Source organism: Procambarus clarkii, chromosome 5 (assembly GCF_040958095.1).
Source record: "Procambarus clarkii isolate CNS0578487 chromosome 5, FALCON_Pclarkii_2.0, whole genome shotgun sequence".
Taxonomy (NCBI): domain Eukaryota; kingdom Metazoa; phylum Arthropoda; class Malacostraca; order Decapoda; family Cambaridae; genus Procambarus; species Procambarus clarkii.
The window spans coordinates 41,218,646-41,238,854 of record NC_091154.1 but is presented as its reverse complement, the minus strand read 5'-3'; the positions used below and the strand labels follow the sequence as shown (position 1 = coordinate 41,238,854).

Here is a 20,209-nt window from a genome sequence, read left to right as displayed (position 1 = left end):
CTGTCAGACGTGTTATATAGAGGTGGAGTTAACTGGTCTCTCTTTCCTTGCAGGAGTTGTATAGCGGTCGCTGTAGGCCGTCTGTGTCCACTACCTCCACTACCACCATCTCGGCAACCACCACAACCACAGTTCTGGATACAACTATACACGTTACCACCACCACAACAACCACAATCGGTACCAAGAGTGGGAAGGGCTTGCCACACACCCTCCACCACCACAACCCGCCATCAACACTCACCCTAACTACCTCACGAAGCTGGTTAACCAAACGAGTCCCTGTGAGCTCGTTCACCCAAGTCCATATTGTATCAGTGGGAGCAAAGTGACCAATAAGAACGAAGTGAGACCTGAAGCCGAGGATTTATGGGGCAAATCTAGCAATTGTCTACAATAAAGAAGTTTTTCACACATTGTTAATTTTTAATCAATTGAGTGTGACTAATTATTTACAAATTAATACAAAATTAGATATATGATGAACTTTGTAAAAAACTTGTTTGAATATCGGCCTGGAATGACGTCAGATAATATAATTTGAGAGTTTGGTTATATTTATACTGTGTGTAGCTACGAACAACTGAGTCTAGCTAAGAATATATGCGCCCAGCTGTAAACAACTGTGCCCAGATACGAAAAACTGTGTGTAGTTTAAAGAAGTGATACCAGACAACTGGTGCAGACTGCTCTTAGTCAGTACCCATTCCCAGAATCTCTTCCACGGACAAAGAAATTGTGTTGATTGCAATTGAAAACTGTAAATATTAGACTTTTCCAGTCTGTTACGGACGTGGGTAAATGTTGTTGTTTATCGTATACAAAAAGAATAATCATTAGTCAGCCTTCGGCTTAGGTACTCTGGAACAATTTCACTCAAGCGAGAGTGCAACTCCGGGACTCAAAGTGAGAGCGGCTTCACTTGAACACAAAGCCAACAACTTCAAACACACACACAAAAGAGTCTGCTGGAACGCCCCCAGTGTCCTGGAGCCTAGCGTGCGCCCCCCAGTGTTCTGGAGCCTAGCGTGCGCCCCCCCCAGTGTCCTGAAGCCTAGCGTGCGCCCCCCAGTGTCCTGGAACCTAGCGTGCGCCCCCAGTGTCCTGAAGCCTAGCGTGTTCCCCCAGTGTCCTGAAGCCTAGCGTGCTCCCCCAGTGTCCTGAAGCCTAGCGTGCGCCCCCCAGTGTCCTGGAACCTAGCGTGCGCCCCCCAGTGTCCTGAAGCCTAGCGTGCTCCCCCAGTGTCCTGGAGCCTAGCGTGCGCCCCCCAGTGTCCTGAAGCCTAGCGTGCTCCCCCAGTGTCCTGGAGCCTAGCGTGCGCCCCCAGTGTCCTGGAACCTAGCGTGCGCCCCCCAGTGTCCTGAAGCCTAGCGTGCGCCCCCAGTGTACTGAAACCTAGCGTGCGCCCCCCAGTGTACTGTAAATAAACAACCCCCTAGTGTACTAGACACCCAACTTTCCTCCCTTAGTGAACCCGACCCATAACCCTCCCTCCCTCCCAGTGTACTGGAGCCCCGGAGCATGGAGCTGTGGACGAGGGAGAGCAGTCACCACCACACCACCACCATGGCCACCCTGGAGATGTGGCTCCAGGCGGCCGCCACCTCCCTCCCGCCCTTCGTCCCCACCGACGGACCTGAAGGTAAGTCAGTCATCGTCCCGCTCAGCGGGTCACCGTCCTGCCCTCGGCACCAAGTTGACACACCCATCTAATCCAATATTCCAAACTAAATAAAGCCCAACACTAAGGTCTCTCAGGATATATGGCAAACGGAAGCTTGTATCCAAAAAACGTGTGCCTGTTTTTTTTTATTATACCATTGATGTGTATGTATACAGGCTATAAACACAGGGACGCTCTATGTTTTCCTGCGCGGCATGATCGAAGGGGGAAGAAATTATGTGTAAACACAGGTCAGGTGTAATGAATAGGTCAGTCTCCTGTGCGCATAGGTCCCACTTGAGGTCTCTGGGCCTTCTTTTACCTCTCTGGGTCTCCCTAGGGCTTCCTAGGGCCTCCTTAGGCCTCCTTGGGCCTCCCTAGGCCTCCTTGGGCCTCTCTGGGCCTCCCTAGGCTTCCCTCCCACCTCTACCTCTCTTATGGCACCTGCCACCCAGCACCGCCACTATGGCACCTCCCACCCAGCACCGCCCCTATGGCACCCCCCACCAGCCAGCCGTGAACGTTATCATGAGCGCGACTCCTTAATGGATCAAGCTGCTAAATATCGCCTAAATTTCTGACTTTTAAAAACTCAATAAAGCTTAGATGAGTGTCTTCGTTTTAAGCTTTACTTGAAGCTGAAGTAAAATAAGTAAGCTTTACTTATTTTCACTGGTGATGGTGCTCAAGATATCTAAATACAGTCCACTTTAACCATCACGGTTTGCTATCGAAATAAATATAAAATTACCGTAAAATATAAATTACTATATAAATTAAATTTAAATCTCACAGATCAATTTCCCCCACAGGTTGGGGGAGGGGGAGGTAGGGGGTCGGGGAGAGGGGGGGAGGGGGAAGGAGAAGGGATATGCAAACATGTGCAAACATAATTATATTAATTATATAAAAAATCACTGAAAAACTTGATATAATTATCTGTATCAGAAGCAGGAATGTTGTTGTGTTTTTTTTTTTTTGCTGGTTAATTAAGGTGGAGGAAAATAACAAAAGTTAAATACTTCAAATATTATTATAATGGTTAGTTTGTCTGTCATTATTATGAACTCTACACACAGTGAACACTGCAAGAGACCACACCACCACCACTCTTACAGGTGTGACTTAATATTTTAGGGTTTACATATCTGTTGAACGAGCCATATTGATCATAAAATAATATTATTCAATGATTTATGAAAGATAGTTACAATTTAGTTATAAAAGTGATTATATATATATATATATATATATATATATATATATATATATATATATATATATATATATATATATATATATAAATATATATATATATATATATAAATATATATATATGTATATAAATATATATATATATATATACATATATATATACATATATATATACATTATATATATATATATGTATGTATATATATATGTATATATATATGTATATATATATATATATATATATATATATATTTATATATATATATATATATATTTATATTAGTATATTTTGGTAGCAGTCTTTCCTGTAGACATATTTTATTAAATATGACCGAAAAAGTAAGATTAATAATTCTAACACGAATTTTCTCAATCTTTCGTACATTATGCTTCACTGTTGGAGGTAAATCAAAAATCACTTCTCCAAAATTCATTTTTATTTCTAGTCTGACGCAACACGGGCGCGTTTCGTAAAACTTATTACATTTTCAAAGACTTCACAAATACACAACTGATTAGAACTTGCGTTTCCCTGATTTTATATCTACATTTGAGTGAGGTGGGAAGGGTGATGTGGCATTACATTTGAGTAAGGTGGGAAGGATGATGTGGCATTAGAGGATATTAATAGGGTATTAAAAGTATCAACACAAGACAGAACACGAAACAATGGATATTGAATAGAAGTGTTTGTAGAAAGCCTATTGGTCCATATTTCTTGATGCTTCTATATTGGAGCGGAGTCTTGAGGTGGGTAGAATATAGTTGTGCAATAATTGGCTGTTGATTGCTGGTGTTGACTTCTTGATGTGTAGTGCCTCGCAAACGTCGAGCCGCCTGCTATCGCTGTATCTATCGATGATTTCTGTGTTGTTTACTAGGATTTCTCTGGCGATGGTTTGGTTATGGGAAGAGATTATATGTTCCTTAATGGAGCCCTGTTGTTTATGCATCGTTAAACGCCTAGAAAGAGATGTTGTTGTCTTGCCTATATACTGGGTTTTTTGGAGCTTACAGTCCCCAAGTGGGCATTTGAAGGCATAGACGACGTTAGTCTCTTTTAAAGCGCTCTGTTTCGTGTCTGGAGAGTTTCTCATGAGTAGGCTGGCCGTTTTTTCTGGTTTTATAGTAAATCGTCAGTTGTATCCTCTGATTCTCCAATGGTTTCATCGAAGACATCATAAGAAGGAAAGTGAAAAGCCATGCAACCTCCGAAGAGACAACTAACACAACACCTATACCCCCTATTAGACTATTTTACAGGAACTTCTTTTCCACAGCTCATAAAACAGAGGAAAGGGTCCTGAAAGATATTGTTAATAGAAACGTTATCCCTACAGACAAAAATCAGAGGATACAACTGACGATTTACTATAAAACCAGAAAAACGGCCAGCCTACTCATGAGAAACTCTCCAGACACGAAACAGAGCGCTTTAAAAGAGACTAACGTCGTCTATGCCTTCAAATGCCCACTTGGGGACTGTAAGCTCCAAAAAACCCAGTATATAGGCAAGACAACAACATCTCTTTCTAGGCGTTTAACGATGCATAAACAACAGGGCTCCATTAAGGAACATATAATCTCTTCCCATAACCAAACTATCGCCAGAGAAATCCTAGTAAACAACACAGAAATCATCGATAGATACAGCGATAGCAGGCGGCTCGACGTTTGCGAGGCACTACACATCAAGAAGTCAACACCAGCAATCAACAGCCAATTATTGCACAACTATATTCTACCCACCTCAAGACTCCGCTCCAATATAGAAGCATCAAGAAATATGGACCAATAGGCTTTCTACAAACACTTCTATTCAATATCCATTGTTTCGTGTTCTGTCTTGTGTTGATACTTTTAATACCCTATTAATATCCTCTAATGCCACATCATCCTTCCCACCTTACTCAAATGTAATGCCACATCACCCTTCCCACCTCACTCAAATGTAGATATAAAATCAGGGAAACGCAAGTTCTAATCAGTTGTGTATTTGTGAAGTCTTTGAAAATGTAATAAGTTTTACGAAACGCGCCCGTGTTGCGTCAGACTAGAAATAAAAATGAATTTTGGAGAAGTGATTTTTGATTTACCTCCAACAGTGAAGCATAATGTACGAAAGATTGAGAAAATTCGTGTTAGAATTATTAATCTTACTTTTTCGGTCATATTTAATAAAATATATATTTATATATATATATATATATATATATATATTATATATATATATATATATATATATATATATATATATATATATATATATATATATATATATATATATATATATATATATATATATATATATATATATATATGTGTGCCGCTCCACCTCCCGTCTGTGGAGTCCTCAATGCCAGTAGCCATCAGGCACTTACACTTGGACTTACCCCTAGCACTTACCCCTAGCACTTACGCTGGCACTTACGCAAGGACTTACCCCTAGCACTTACGAAACAAATACATCTTTAATCATGGCGGCTTTGTTTATCATTATTAAATAGTTTATGAGTTTATAAACTTCAACAACCCGAGGTTATTATCGTGACAAACCACCTCGTAGCGCTTCACACCTCATAAGCTGTTTATTAAAGGTAAATAAAGACGCACAGATGATTGGAAGATGCACGGGTTTCGTAAAGCCTTAATAATAAATCCTGGACAGGCACGCGCGCTATCGACTCTCACTTGAAAAATGTAAAAAAAAAAAATCATAATATCTCACAAGATGAGTGGTAATAATGCTGGAGAGGATGGTGGAGAGGATGTTGGAGAGGCTGGTGGAGAGGATGGTGGAGAGGATGTTGGAGAGGCTGGTGGAGAGGATGGTGGAGAGGATGGTGGAGAGGATGGTGGAGAGGATGTTGGAGAGGATGGTGGAGAGGATGGTGGAGAGGATGTTGGAGAGGCTGGTGGAGAGGATGGTGGAGAGGATGTTGGAGAGGCTGGTGGAGAGGATGGTGGAGAGGATGTTGGAGAGGCTGGTGGAGAGGATGGTGGAGAGGATGTTGGAGAGGCTGGTGGAGAGGATGGTGGAGAGGATTTTGGAGAGGATGTTGGAGAGGCTGGTGGAGAGGATGGTGGAGAGGATGTTGGAGAGGCTGGTGGAGAGGATGGTGGAGAGGATGGTGGAGAGGATGGTGGAGAGGATGGTGGAGAGGATGGTGGAGAGGATGGTGGAGAGGATGTTGGAGAGGATGGTGGAGAGGATGGTGGAGAGGATGTTGGAGAGGCTGGTGGAGAGGATGGTGGAGAGGATGTTGGAGAGGATGGTGGAGAGGATGGTGGAGAGGATGTTGGAGAGGCTGGTGGAGAGGATGGTGGAGAGGATGTTGGAGAGGCTGGTGGAGAGGATGGTGGAGAGGATGTTGGAGAGGATGTTGGAGAGGATGGTGGAGAGGATGGTGGAGAGGATGTTGGAGAGGATGGTGGAGAGGATGTTGGAGAGGCTGGTGGAGAGGATGGTGGAGAGGATGGTGGAGAGGATGGTGGAGAGGATGTTGGAGAGGATGGTGGAGAGGATGGTGGAGAGGATGTTGGAGAGGATGGTGGAGAGGATGTTGGAGAGGCTGGTGGAGAGGATGGTGGAGAGGATGTTGGAGAGGATGGTGGAGAGGATGGTGGAGAGGATGTTGGAGAGGCTGGTGGAGAGGATGGTGGAGAGGATGTTGGAGAGGATGGTGGAGAGGATGTTGGAGAGGATGTTGGAGAGGATGGTGGAGAGGATGGTGGAGAGGATGTTGGAGAGGATGTTGGAGAGGCTGGTGGAGAGGATGGTGGAGAGGATGTTGGAGAGGCTGGTGGAGAGGATGGTGGAGAGGATGGTGGAGAGGATGTTGGAGAGGATGGTGGAGAGGATGGTGGAGAGGATGTTGGAGAGGCTGGTGGAGAGGATGGTGGAGAGGATGTTGGAGAGGCTGGTGGAGAGGATGGTGGAGAGGATGTTGGAGAGGCTGGTGGAGAGGATGGTGGAGAGGATGTTGGAGAGGCTGGTGGAGAGGATGGTGGAGAGGATGGTGGAGAGGATGGTGGAGAGGATGTTGGAGAGGCTGGTGGAGAGGATGGTGGAGAGGATGGTGGAGAGGATGTTGGAGAGGATGGTGGAGAGGATGGTGGAGAGGATGTTGGAGAGGATGGTGGAGAGGATGGTGGAGAGGCTGGTGGAGAGGATGGTGGAGAGGATGTTGGAGAGGATGGTGGAGAGGATGGTGGAGAGGATGTTGGAGAGGCTGGTGGAGAGGATGGTGGAGAGGATGTTGGAGAGGCTGGTGGAGAGGATGGTGGAGAGGATGTTGGAGAGGATGTTGGAGAGGATGGTGGAGAGGATGGTGGAGAGGATGTTGGAGAGGATGGTGGAGAGGATGTTGGAGAGGCTGGTGGAGAGGATGGTGGAGAGGATGGTGGAGAGGATGGTGGAGAGGATGGTGGAGAGGATGTTGGAGAGGATGGTGGAGAGGATGGTGGAGAGGATGTTGGAGAGGATGGTGGAGAGGATGTTGGAGAGGCTGGTGGAGAGGATGGTGGAGAGGATGTTGGAGAGGATGGTGGAGAGGATGGTGGAGAGGATGTTGGAGAGGCTGGTGGAGAGGATGGTGGAGAGGATGTTGGAGAGGATGTTGGAGAGGATGGTGGAGAGGATGGTGGAGAGGATGTTGGAGAGAATGTTGGAGAGGATGGTGGAGAGGATGGTGGAGAGGATGTTGGAGAGGATGTTGGAGAGGATGGTGGAGAGGATGTTGGAGAGGATGGTGGAGAGGATGTTGGAGAGGATGTTGGAGAGGATGTTGGAGAGGATGGTGGAGAGGATGGTGGAGAGGATGGTGGAGAGGATGTTGGAGAGGATGGTGGAGAGGATGGTGGAGAGGATGTTGGAGAGGATGTTGGAGAGGATGGTGGAGAGGCTGGTGGAGAGGATGGTGGAGAGGATGGTGGAGAGGATGTTGGAGAGGCTGGTGGAGAGGATGGTGGAGAGGATGGTGGAGAGGATGGTGGAGAGGATGTTGGAGAGGCTGGTGGAGAGGATGTTGGAGAGGATGGTGGAGAGGATGGTGGAGAGGATGTTGGAGAGGCTGGTGGAGAGGATGGTGGAGAGGATGTTGGAGAGGCTGGTGGAGAGGATGGTGGAGAGGATGTTGGAGAGGATGGTGGAGAGGATGGTGGAGAGGATGGTGGAGAGGATGTTGGAGAGGATGGTGGAGAGGATGGTGGAGAGGATGTTGGAGAGGATGGTGGAGAGGATGGTGGAGAGGATGGTGGAGAGGATGTTGGAGAGGATGTTGGAGAGGATGTTGGAGAGGATGGTGGAGAGGATGTTGGAGAGGATGGTGGAGAGGATGGTGGAGAGGATGTTGGAGAGGATGGTGGAGAGGCTGGTGGAGAGGATGGTGGAGAGGATGGTGGAGAGGATGGTGGAGAGGATGTTGGAGAGGCTGGTGGAGAGGATGTTGGAGAGGATGTTGGAGAGGATGGTGGAGAGGATGTTGGAGAGGATGGTGGAGAGGATGTTGGAGAGGATGGTGGAGAGGATGGTGGAGAGGATGTTGGAGAGGATGTTGGAGAGGATGGTGGAGAGGATGGTGGAGAGGATGTTGGAGAGGATGTTGGAGAGGATGGTGGAGAGGATGGTGGAGAGGATGTTGGAGAGGATGTTGGAGAGGATGGTGGAGAGGATGGTGGAGAGGCTGGTGGAGAGGATGGTGGAGAGGATGGTGGAGAGGCTGGTGGAGAGGATGCTGAAGAAGAGAGATGAGGGGCACTTCCCTCGTCTCTATTAGAGGAAATCACCTTATATCTAATAGACGTGTTCTTCAAGTTCTCGCAGCATAGATTCAGACTTTAATATTCTGAACTGTAATATATATAAAGTATTCAGACTTTAGCATGTAGACCTTCATAAGGTATATGTATAACGAACATCTTTGTAGAAGACATTTCAAGTTCGATATATACAACATATACACACATGTATATATGTGTGTGAGTATATTAAAGAGAGAGATAGAGGACTTCCTCTACAGGAGGGCCAAATGAAGGATGTCACTAAAATATGTCCCTTTTAGAGTATATCAGAGTATTAAAACCTCGGTCAAGGATCTCATTAGGTGGGCGTTATTGTCAAGGATTTGAGTTATATTATTCATTATAGGAAGCATAGTTATGTTTGACCAAACCGGAGGGGACAGGACTGAGGGGCACAGTGATTTAGGACATGACTCTAGGGCACCGTTGCTCAGGACATCACACTTCATCCCTCTGAAGGACAGTGCATCTCAAGATATTCCTTTTGAGGACACATAACTGGAAACACAGTTACTTGAGAGAGTGAGGACACATATACCCTCACATAACTGTGAGGAGGAGGAGAGAGAGTAACTGTAAGTGAGGACACATAACTACAAGACACAGTTACTTGAGAGAGTGAACTGCTCTAGTCTTATGGAACATTTAACTTAAAAACTAAAGTGGTATTTAGGATATTTATTTTCTTACCAAGTTGTAAGACATCATTTTAAAGTTTTAAGAACCTGCTGACTAACATTACTTTAGAAAGAGAGAGTTCAGAAGGCGGCATCTTCCTTGATTGCCAGCAAGCTTTCCGCACTCTACAAAAACGTAATTGCTTAAGTAGTTACTCAAGCTGGAACACCGAGAGGAATACTAAGTGGGGCGGAGGGAGTACCTGACAGGAAGGAAACAAAGGGTCACTGCGCACAGAGGAAGCAGCGTAGAGACATCTGTCGAGTCACCAATCTGAGACGGCAGCAAATTGCTTCCCGCCTCTCAATGTTTACTAATGACGGGACAACTAGTGAGAAATAATCCGTACTCATTGGGGGTTGATATTCTACAAACTCCAGAAAATACGTCATTAAAATATGTACAGATATTAACTACGGCAAATATCGTATTCTGAGGTTATGAACAGGTACGACGAGACTTTTACATCAGTTTAAAATATCCGGGAGACTAATTCCTGCGCCAAAGGAACTCATTAGCAGGAACTGGGCAGCGCCGCGTGTCAACTGCCCAACGACTGACTGGATTGCCTTCACGAACCGACGCGCTCACTTGAATGAGCTTTAAACAAAACTAAGAATAGTTCAAGATGGCTGCCTCCAGACGTAAGAGGCCTGAGCTATGAGGAGAGCTGAGGGCACCGGACCTCACCACGCTGGAGGAGACAGGAACGCTATATGTTAATGACGATTAATTGGTACAGTTATAGAGTACGCAATGTTGGGGAAGAGTAGCCGCCAGACGAGGCCTCACACACGGGGTCACTAACCACCAAACGAGGCCTCATACGGGGTCACTAACCACCAGACGAGGTGGCTAGTGACATCCATGTCAACAACCACCTCATCATTAGGGGATATAATCAGGTGCTAGACAGAAGAATTTGTCTTTGAGAATGTAAGGAGAGACCTTACGAAACGCATCACGAGGCGTCAGACCCAAATATTAAGTAAAAATGAACTTTTGGAGAGTTAAGTTTTATTCCTGCTTCAGTGAAGAAAAACATAAGGAATATCGAAGAGATTCGTGCCAGAATCATAAACCTAAAACTTTCTGTCGTTTTCAACGAGATATGTTAAAGAGACAGACTGGTACCAATATATATATATATAAATATATATATATATATATATATATATATATATATATATATATATATATATATATATATATATAAATTTATCTAAGGAAATAGTTGTGTTGGTTAAACTCCCGTTCTCTAACCAACACCTGAAAGATGTAACTCACACACAATTATAATTTTAAGCTACAAAAGATTCGTGCAAAACGTATTTAATTTTTTAAAGTATTTTATCTCGTGTCTAAGATATAGAAATGTTATTCTAACTAATATATAATAATTAATAATGCAATTGATTACAGTACAATACATATGATGCGAAATATCTTGGTATTCTTAACTAGTACAATATTTTGATGAGTTTAGAGTAATGTCTAAACTTGAAACAATAGTTATTAAACAAGTTGACTTTAAATTGATTCACGTTTTCAGCTAACAAGGCAGCACTAAAATATTCATGTTGTCAACACATACTTCAGAATTTGTTACATTCATTCTGATTGTATTGTAACGATGTCGGAGTACAACTTATGTTTAGATTTTCTGTCATTGGGTAAACACCCTTAACTGAGGCAGAAAGATGATGCGAGCATGACAGTAATGGAGCGGACAGATGAGGGGTTTATGAAACCGTCGACCGGACAGCGGAAGAGATGTACCGACATATATGTGTGTGAATATATACGGTTACAGCCTGCTTGATATTCGTCACCCAGGTCATATTTCTCTCTCCTTGAGAAAGATCACCCATGTATTAGTCAAGTCTTGAGCCTCGGTCAGCACGGGGTGAGTGTCGGGTGGCGTCGGTCAGCACGGGGTGAGTGTCGGGTGGCGTCGGTCATCACGGGGTGAGTGTCGGGTGGCGTCGGTCAGCACGGGGTGAGTGTCGGGTGGCGTCGGTCAGCACGGGGTGAGTATCGGGTGGCGTCGGTCAGCACGGGGTGAGTATCGGGTGGCGTCGGTCAGCACGGGGTGAGTGTCGGGTGGCGTCGGTCAGCACGGGGTGAGTATCGGGTGGCGTCGGTCAGCACGGGGTGAGTGTCGGGTGGCGTCGGTCAGCACGGGGTGAGTATCGGGTGGCGTCGGTCAGCACGGGGTGAGTGTCGGGTGGCGTCGGTCATCACGGGGTGAGTGTCGGGTGGCGTCGGTCAGCACGGGGAGAGTGTCGGGTGGCGTCGGTCATCACGGGGTGAGTGTCGGGTGGCGTCGGTCATCACGGGGTGAGTGTCGGGTGGCGTCGGTCAGCACGGGGTGAGTGTCGGGTGGCGTCGGTCAGCACGGGGGTGAGTGTCGGGTGGCGTCGGTCAGCACGGGGTGAGTGTCGGGTGGCGTCGGTCATCACGGGGTGAGTGTCGAGTGGCGTCGGTCAGCACGGGGTGAGTGTCGGGTGGCGTCGGTCAGCACGGGGTGAGTGTCGGGTGGCGTCGGTCATCACGGGGTGAGTGTCGGGTGGCGTCGGTCATCACGGGGTGAGTGTCGGGTGGCGTCGGTCAGCACGGGGTGAGTGTCGGGTGGCGTCGGTCAGCACGGGGTGAGTGTCGGGTGGCGTCGGTCAGCACGGGGGTGAGTGTCGGGTGGCGTCGGTCAGCACGGGGTGAGTGTCGGGTGGCGTCGGTCAGCACGGGGTGAGTGTCGGGTGGCGTCGGTCAGCACGGGGTGAGTGTCGGATGGCGTCTGACGCCTCGCCAGGTCCCGCTGGAGGGTCGTCATGCCTCCCTATGTTAAGGGTAGGCGACGAGGAGGCCTAGAATTGTTAGCGGCGCAGCAGCGCTGACTTTGACCTGACGGGCTGACGGTTGAAAGTGATGGCAAAAGTTGCGTGGACTCGGAGGCGAGCTGGGAACACCTGGTACTGCAGTAGGAGGTCGTCCAATCTGATATTATGGGCCACCTTGGCCTATTAACTTTGCCAAAGTAGAACTTAAGCGGGAGCCCTGTATGCCGGAAAGCTGTTAATCACAACAAAATAGGTTGTAGAATATTGGTTATTGGGGATTTGGAAACATGTTACATGGATATGGCCGTTTGCTCCGGGGATGCATGAAATAGTAGCGTAAGTTTTCCTGGGGCAAAGGTTGGAGACAGTGCATAGAATGAATAATGTATTGTCAGGCAAAAGGATCAATCCCAATGTCTGCCTCTCAGTGCGTGGAAACGATATTTGCCGAGGTAGGAGTGAGGAGATGTTAAGGACATGTCCACTACGGGCTCACCATTGCCCGTTCTACTTGCGCCGCTCCTGTGCCAAGTGAGTCACGGGCTCACCATAGCCCGTGCTACTTGGAACTTGTTCCGAGTAGCTGAATCTATAACAACAATTAGGGATGAAGGATGGGTCCCGGTCAAGTACCGTTTGAGACTGAAAGAACACTTCCTGAAACACCCCATCATTGACCATGTAATAATGTCACGTGGAGTAATATGTCATAATGCTTCAGAAAATAAAACTCAAGGAAAGCAGCTTTACCTAATTAGAAAAATGATTAAAACTAGTAAAAACTAACTGAGGGCTTTTGTCCAGCAAGTTAGTCAAGCGGCGCTGAACAAGATGGTTGAACACGTGGCACCAACCACAATAGGGAGCCTGCAAAAGATACTTCCAAGTTAATTGATTATTATTTATTATTAAATTCGATTGAAGGTCCTTCTGAGGCAAAGTCAATATGTGTTGCCTCAGCGAAGGCTTGGCAATCTGGATGGTATTAGGCCGGCATGCTAGTGTGTTCAAAATGCCTGGCGAGGATGTTGGCTTTGTCCAAAGGCCAACAACTGTAACAGTTGTGATACAGGTGTTGACAACATAGGGGATGAGCGTGTGTTTCCATCTGAATTGGAATCCCGTGAACAATGGCTCAAGCTGTGGTTAAGGGTTTGTGTTGACGGAGAAGCACTTAGTGTGGGAGGGAACACAGTGTGGGAGGGAACACAGTGTGGGAGGGAACACAGTGTGGGAGGGAACACAGTGTGGGAGGGAACACACAGTGTGGGAGAGAACACACAGTGTGGGAGTGAACACACAGTGTGGGAGGGAACACACAGTGTGGGAGGGAACACACAGTGTGGGAGGGAACACACAGTGTGGGAGGGAACACACAGTGTGGGAGGGAACACACAGTGTGGGAGGGAACACAGTGTGGGAGGGAACACAGTGTGGGAGGGAACACACAGTGTGGGAGAGAACACACAGTGTGGGAGTGAACACACAGTGTGGGAGGGAACACACAGTGTGGGAGGGAACACACAGTGTGGGAGGGAACACACAGTGTGGGAGGGAACACACAGTGTGGGAGGGAACACACAGTGTGGGAGGGAACACACAGTGTGGGAGGGAACACACAGTGTGGGAGGGAACACACAGTGTGGGAGGGAACACACAGTGTGGGAGTGAACACACAGTGTGGGAGGAAACACACAGTGTGGGAGGGAACACACAGTGTGGGAGGGAACACACAGTGTGGGAGGGAACACACAGTGTGGGAGGGAACACACAGTGTGGGAGGGAACACACAGTGTGGGAGGGAACACACAGTGTGGGAGTGAACACACAGTGTGGGAGGAAACACAGAGGAGAAAAGGAGACTACTCATAGATTCCATAAACTTTAACTCTGAAAAGAATAGAGAAATACTTAATAATAATAATAATAATAAATTTGATATAGAAATGAGAGACGCTGAGAAAGGTTCTCCTCATCGTGGCTACACGTGGGCCTGAGAGAGACGCTGAGAAAGGTTGTGAGAGTTACAAGCATAAAGACATCTGGCCAGGCGTGGTGAGGGTTGAGGGAGGCGGCGGTGAGCGCTCAAGATGACACACACGGCCAAGGTCTGACCCTCCCAAGGGTCTAGTTAAAGATGAAATACAAGGCCCAGCTGACCTTCATTGGTACACCCCAGAGAGTATTGTTGTTGGGGTGTGAGTGGGCTGGTGCTTCTTAGTGGAGGTGGGGAGAGGGTGCTTGGTGGGGGTGGGGGGTGGGGGTGGGGAGAGTGTGTGCTTGGTGTGGGACGGGCGAGGGGTGCATGGTAAGGCATGGCGAGTGTGCTTGGTGTGGGAGGGGTGAGGGAGCATGGTGAGGCAGGGAGAGCGTGTTTGGTGGGGGTGATAGTAGTGGATAGTATGCCTACGACCTTCCATTTCAGATTTTTTCCTTAGACTGTCAAGGGCATAGAAAAATGTTCCGTGGATTACATCAGCGGACAGGCATAGTCATACTAAAATTTCGCGTGAATGAGGCCCGGTTCTTACTCTTTTCCAAAGACGGTTTATCCCAAAAGTTTGCTCCAGTTACATATTTGTCCAGTCACTTTAGTTTTTCCTCACTATTGGGACAGTTCTAGGCACAGACCGTTTTAATGTCCTTGATTAGGGACGGTCATAGCACAAGCTCTTTTATCAGTGACCCAGGCAGGGAACGGCTTCCGACATCCCGAATTTCCAATGATGTCAACAAGCTGGTTTTAATCCACCCAATAAGCTTCGATCAGTCCGTTTTCAATGAGTGCACATTTAATCCAATTTTCAATGAATGCATATTTCATTCCATTTTTAATTATTTATTATTTCTACCCATTACCAATGATTGCATGATTGCAAACTTTAAGCAAATATTAATAAAGTTTTTGACTGGGCAACAGAAAATAACATGATGTTTAACAGTGATAAATTCCAGGTCGTTAGGTACGGTAAAAATGAGGACCTTAAACATAATACAGGGTACAAAACACAAATAAATCTGCCCAAAATAGGAAAGCAGCATGAAAAGGATTCACGAAAGTGACGTACGGTCCCGTTTTCTGTTTCGGGTCCTCTGGCTTAGGCTGTTATGTCTGGAGAGGAAACGTTCAATTAACGGTTTTCACAACGTTTTGAAACTTAGAACTTCCAGCCCTCCTAACCTACCAGAGGACCCTTGACTTGCTGTTTTGGGGAAAAAAATCCAAAATTAAATTTGAAAATAAATTTCCATATTTAATTTCGTCGATATTTGGCCGTAGCGCATACTAGCGAAAAGCGACGTAATTTGTAAGAGGACTGTAATACTAACTAATTGTAGTAGTTAGTATTAGTTATGTTTAGGTTAATGTTATTTTATTATTTTGGCCTAAACTTACTGGTGCTAAGCTCATCGTGCCACAACCAGTCCCCCTCAAATAATAAATAACATTTTGATATCAAAATATCCGACGGACAAAATATGATCTACTATAAATCGTAGCGGCTCGCAAACATTCACGTTTTCTATATGTGGGTCGCTTGGTTAGGTTAGGTAAGATTCGGTGTTTTAATACACCACTTTATGTCCGTTGTGGCAGCTTGGGAGGCTGAGGTCAAACTACCAAGAACTACAACACACAACCTAGACATAAATAGTTAAATATTCACGTCAGTACAGATGGAAGAGGGAGAAGGACATTTGACAGTGAAAGGACTTAATTTTGACAATTAGCCCAAGTGTTCAGCACACGTTGTCCAAAATAATTGATCGACGTTCAAATATGAGGAGTGAGGACCCAGGTGGTGTTCCTGGGAGTGATTGAGTCCTGGTCTCTGAGGATAGATGAGGGTGGTGATGTCTGTGTCAAGGTGAGGGTGGTGATGTCTGTGTCAAGGTGAGGGTGGTGATGTCTGTGTCAAGGTGAGGGGAGGTGATGTCTGTGTCAAGGTGAGGGAGGTGATGTCTGTGTCAAGGTGAGGGTGGTGATGTCTGTGTCAAGGTGAGGGAGGTGATGTCTGTGTCTAGGTGAGGGAGGTGATGTCTGTGTCAAGGTGAGGGGAGGTGATGTCTGTGTCAAGGTGAGGGTGGTGATGTCTGTGTCAAGGTGAGGGGAGGTGATGTCTGTGTCAAGGTAAGGGGAGGTGATGTCTGTGTCAAGGTGAGGGTGGTGATGTTTGTGTCAAGGTGGCGACATAATGTTTTGGTTACATTTATTAAACAGTTTACAAGCATGAAAACTTCCCATTCAACTGTTGTTATTGTTATAAACAGCCGCCTGGTGCTTCGGAGCTCATTAACTGTTTAATAATCGGAAACAAAGCCGCCAAAGATTGAGAAAAGATGTACAGCTTCGTAAGTGTTTGCGTAAGTGCCTTCGTGAATCAGGCCCCTAATTCGTAACAGGGCCCTAACCTACCAGAGGACCCAAAACAGAAAATGGGACAGTATGTCAATTTCGCGAGCCGCTACCACTTTCTAGTACGACGATTTTTGGCCTCAGGTAAAGTATACGTCAAATTGCGACGTTCTATTAGGAGGACGGGCTGGCCTGCCAACACAATGCCTTCTCCTGAGCCAAGTTATCGAACGGGCGTGGTTTAACAGCGTATTCGAAGTCGACACACGCGTCCCTTCAGCCGCTTGCCAATCTTTCTACTCCTGTTCCTAGTCTCTCCTCGCCTGGCCAGCTCAGCAACTTGTTCTTATCGTGTTGAACCGCCTTCCATAAACCTCTTCTACATCATCGGCTGATTCTTCGCCACACACCTTGCTCCGTTAGTCATAACATTTGGGCACCAGCTGGCCCGCCTGAGGTTAAAGTGACCAGGGAACTCTGGCCATTTACCCAATGGAGGAGTAAAGGAGATATTTGTGGAGCGGCGTTTGGAAGATAATGCTAGAGGTGATTTTATTTTCCCCGCATACTTGAGTGACTGGTGATATGACAGGTATTCACTTTGTGGTCGTGTTCACGCTCAATTACCTAAAATAACATGATATAAAACCACATCAGAATCTAAAAAATTAAATTGAACTTCAGCTGTGATTTGAGCCACATAACAGCGAAGGCTACAATAAGAGACAGCAATAATATCTGCAGCTCAACTTTACCCACGATGTCGTAAGTTGGAACAATTGGGATTATGACCGGTGGACGACGATACGAAAGATCCTGTCCATGAACTGACAGGATCCGTTGGCGTCCATCTGTCTGCCCGTCTGTCTGTCTAGTATACCATTACCAATAAGACCTCTAATACCATAATACCGTCTTCGCCCTTCGGCTTATATCTTATTGCTATTTAGAACCTGAAATACAACTTAACCAATAACTGAAGCGAGGTAATTTTGTCCAAATAATTACAATTTAATAAAATGATTTTTATTAAATAAATCGTACATAAATATTTTGAGAAGAACAGGAAAAAAGGTCAAAGCTGATACAGTATAAACACCAGTGGGACATAGTGATAAACTTGAAGCTCTTGTGAGAGACAATGAGAAACTTGAAGCTCCTGTGAGAGACAATGAGAAACTTGAAGCTCCTGTGAGAGACAATGAGAAACTTGAAGCTCCTGTGAGAGACAATGAGAAACTTGAAGCTCCTGTGAGAGACAATGAGAAACTTGAAGCTCTTGTGAGAGACAATGAGAAACTTGAAGCTCTTGTGAGAGACAATGAGAAACTTGAAGCTCTTGTGAGAGACAATGAGAAACTTGAATCTCTTGTGAGAGACAATGAGAAACTTGCGTCATTAGAGTCATAATTATTATTATGTGTGGCCTTAATAATTCTCAAGAGGTTGATAGGCCTTCAGCCCCACACCAAGCTGAAGGCCCACAGGACAATATGTGCAGTTAAAGGTCATCACCACTAACACTTGGGGTCATCACCACTACCACTTGGGGGTCATCACCACTAACACTTGGGGTCATCACCACTACCACTTGGGGGTCATCACCACTAACACTTGGGGGTCATCACCACTAACACTTGGGGTCATCACCACTACCACTTGGGGGTCATCACCACTAACACTTGGGGTCATCACCACTACCACTTGGGGGTCATCACCACTAACACTTGGGGGTCATCACCACTACCACTTGGGGGTCATCACCACTTCCACTTGTTATGCTCGGCCTCTCTCACCAGTGTTAATAGATAATGAGTGATTGTGTGGTACAGGAGAGCCTCGCCAGTGATTGTGTGGTACAGGAGAGCCTCGCCAGTGATTGTGTGGTACAGGAGAGCCTCGCCAGTGATTGTGTGGTACAGGAGAGCCTCGCCAGTGATTGTGTGGTACAGGAGAGCCTCGCCAGTGATTGTGTGGTACAGGAGAGCCTCGCCAGTGATTGTGTGGTACAGGAGAGCCTCGTCAGTGATTGTGTGGTACAGGAGAGCCTCGCCAGTGATTGTGTGGTACAGGAGAGCCTCGCCAGTGATTGTGTGGTACAGGAGAGCCTCACCAGTGATTGTGTGGTACAGGAGAGCCTCCCCAGTGATTGTGTGGTACAATAGAGCCTCGCCAGTGATTGTGTGGTACAATAGAGCCTCACCAGTGATTGTCTGGTACAGGAGAGCCTCGCTAGTGATTGTGTTGCACAGGAGAGCCTCCCCAGTAATTGTGTTGTTCATTGGAAACAAAGAGTCAAAACAGCAAGTTAAGGGTCCTCTGGTAGGTTAGGAGAGCAGGAAGTTCTCCTAAGATTTCAAAAGTTATGAAAAACCGTTAATTGATAGTTTTCTCTTCTAACCTAGCCGAGTAAGCCGGAGGACTCAAAACCGAGAACGGGACAGTACGTCACTTTCGTGAGCATATTTCATTTGAAATTACATCCATTTTGGGCCATAGAAGCATACAGTGCTCCTCTAGCACCCCCGGGATAAATATGCCAGGCTGGCATTTCCACCTGAAGTTAGCAGTGACAGGAGGTACGCCTGGATGAAACGTGATCGTCCTCGTGTTTTTGTTGACCTTCATAGACCTTATATGCCCTAGACACGCCTCACCCTACATCTATGAAGGCAGGTCCCATCTCTGCCATACTCCGAGGTAAAGTGGGTGGCATCACATTCAGTAACGCCGACTCTCCTGCGGGCTCCAGGAGATACAAAGTGTATCTTGTCACTTTCTACCTCCATAACTTTGACAACTCCTATGCGAATGATTTATCAGGTGTGTACAGTGCAGAACGCAGCAAGTCTTGGGGAAGCCACTGAACAAGATTAGTAGGGGGGACCCCTAGAGCGATGCGTGTGAATCTGTGCAACATTGCAATGTTGTACGGGTCCTAGACTTGCATGATGAAAGTTGCATGATGATAATGAATGTTGCAAACTGATGAAAGAGTGTAATGATGTAATGTTGCAAAGTGTCTGGGGAAAAAATGAAAAAAATAAGGATCAAAAGGATCGTTCAGTGAAAAAATGGAAGTGTACAGCAGGTATCAGGGTTCGATTTTTAGAGGGGGAAGTGTACAGCAGGTAGGAGGATCCCGTTTGAGTGGTAGGATATAAGTTAGTGTGTGCCAAGATGGTGAGGATGAGCAAGGAGGAGGAGGAGTTGCAAAGATGAATCAAAGTATGAATATGTGAGATTAGAATAGATATGAAGAGGAAACAAGACAGGGAGTAAGGAAAAACAGTGGTATAGTAAGACTGAAGGAAAGTTAGCTTACGTACAGTAACTGGAGGAGTCGTTAGCATCTTGTAGTGATTTCCTGCAGAAGCGTGGAGAGGCCTTCGTCAGGCGGACTCCTCTCCTGACGTAACCACAACAAATATCAGCCCATTGCTGTCCCCTTCAAAGCAAACAGCCTCTCTCAATGGAGGTACTAATTCAACTCCATAGATTAATTGATAAAGATTAAGCCACCCAAGAGGTGGCACGGGCATGAATAGCCCGTGCCGGATGGGAGCCAACATTGTGAGAGCATTATCAGGGTGAGGCATGAGCTGGCATCATTGTGACTCAACATCACTTTCTGGATACTGAATCGTTTTGCTCTAG

At 46.3% G+C, this 20,209-nt stretch overlaps 1 protein-coding gene across 5 annotated transcripts in view; it reads left to right on the top strand.

The window, feature by feature from the left end:
- LOC138350724 (substance-K receptor-like) overlaps window positions 1–20,209 on the top strand; it is a 362,889-nt gene that overhangs the window by 263,569 nt on the left and 79,111 nt on the right. For all 5 annotated transcript variants that reach the window (XM_069301930.1, XM_069301936.1, XM_069301943.1 and 2 more), the window contains one exon: window positions 54–1,642. In XM_069301930.1, coding sequence (XP_069158031.1) covers window positions 1,522–1,642 — 121 coding nt within the window. In that variant the 5' untranslated portion in view covers window positions 54–1,521. The remainder of the gene's footprint in view (window positions 1–53; window positions 1,643–20,209) is intronic.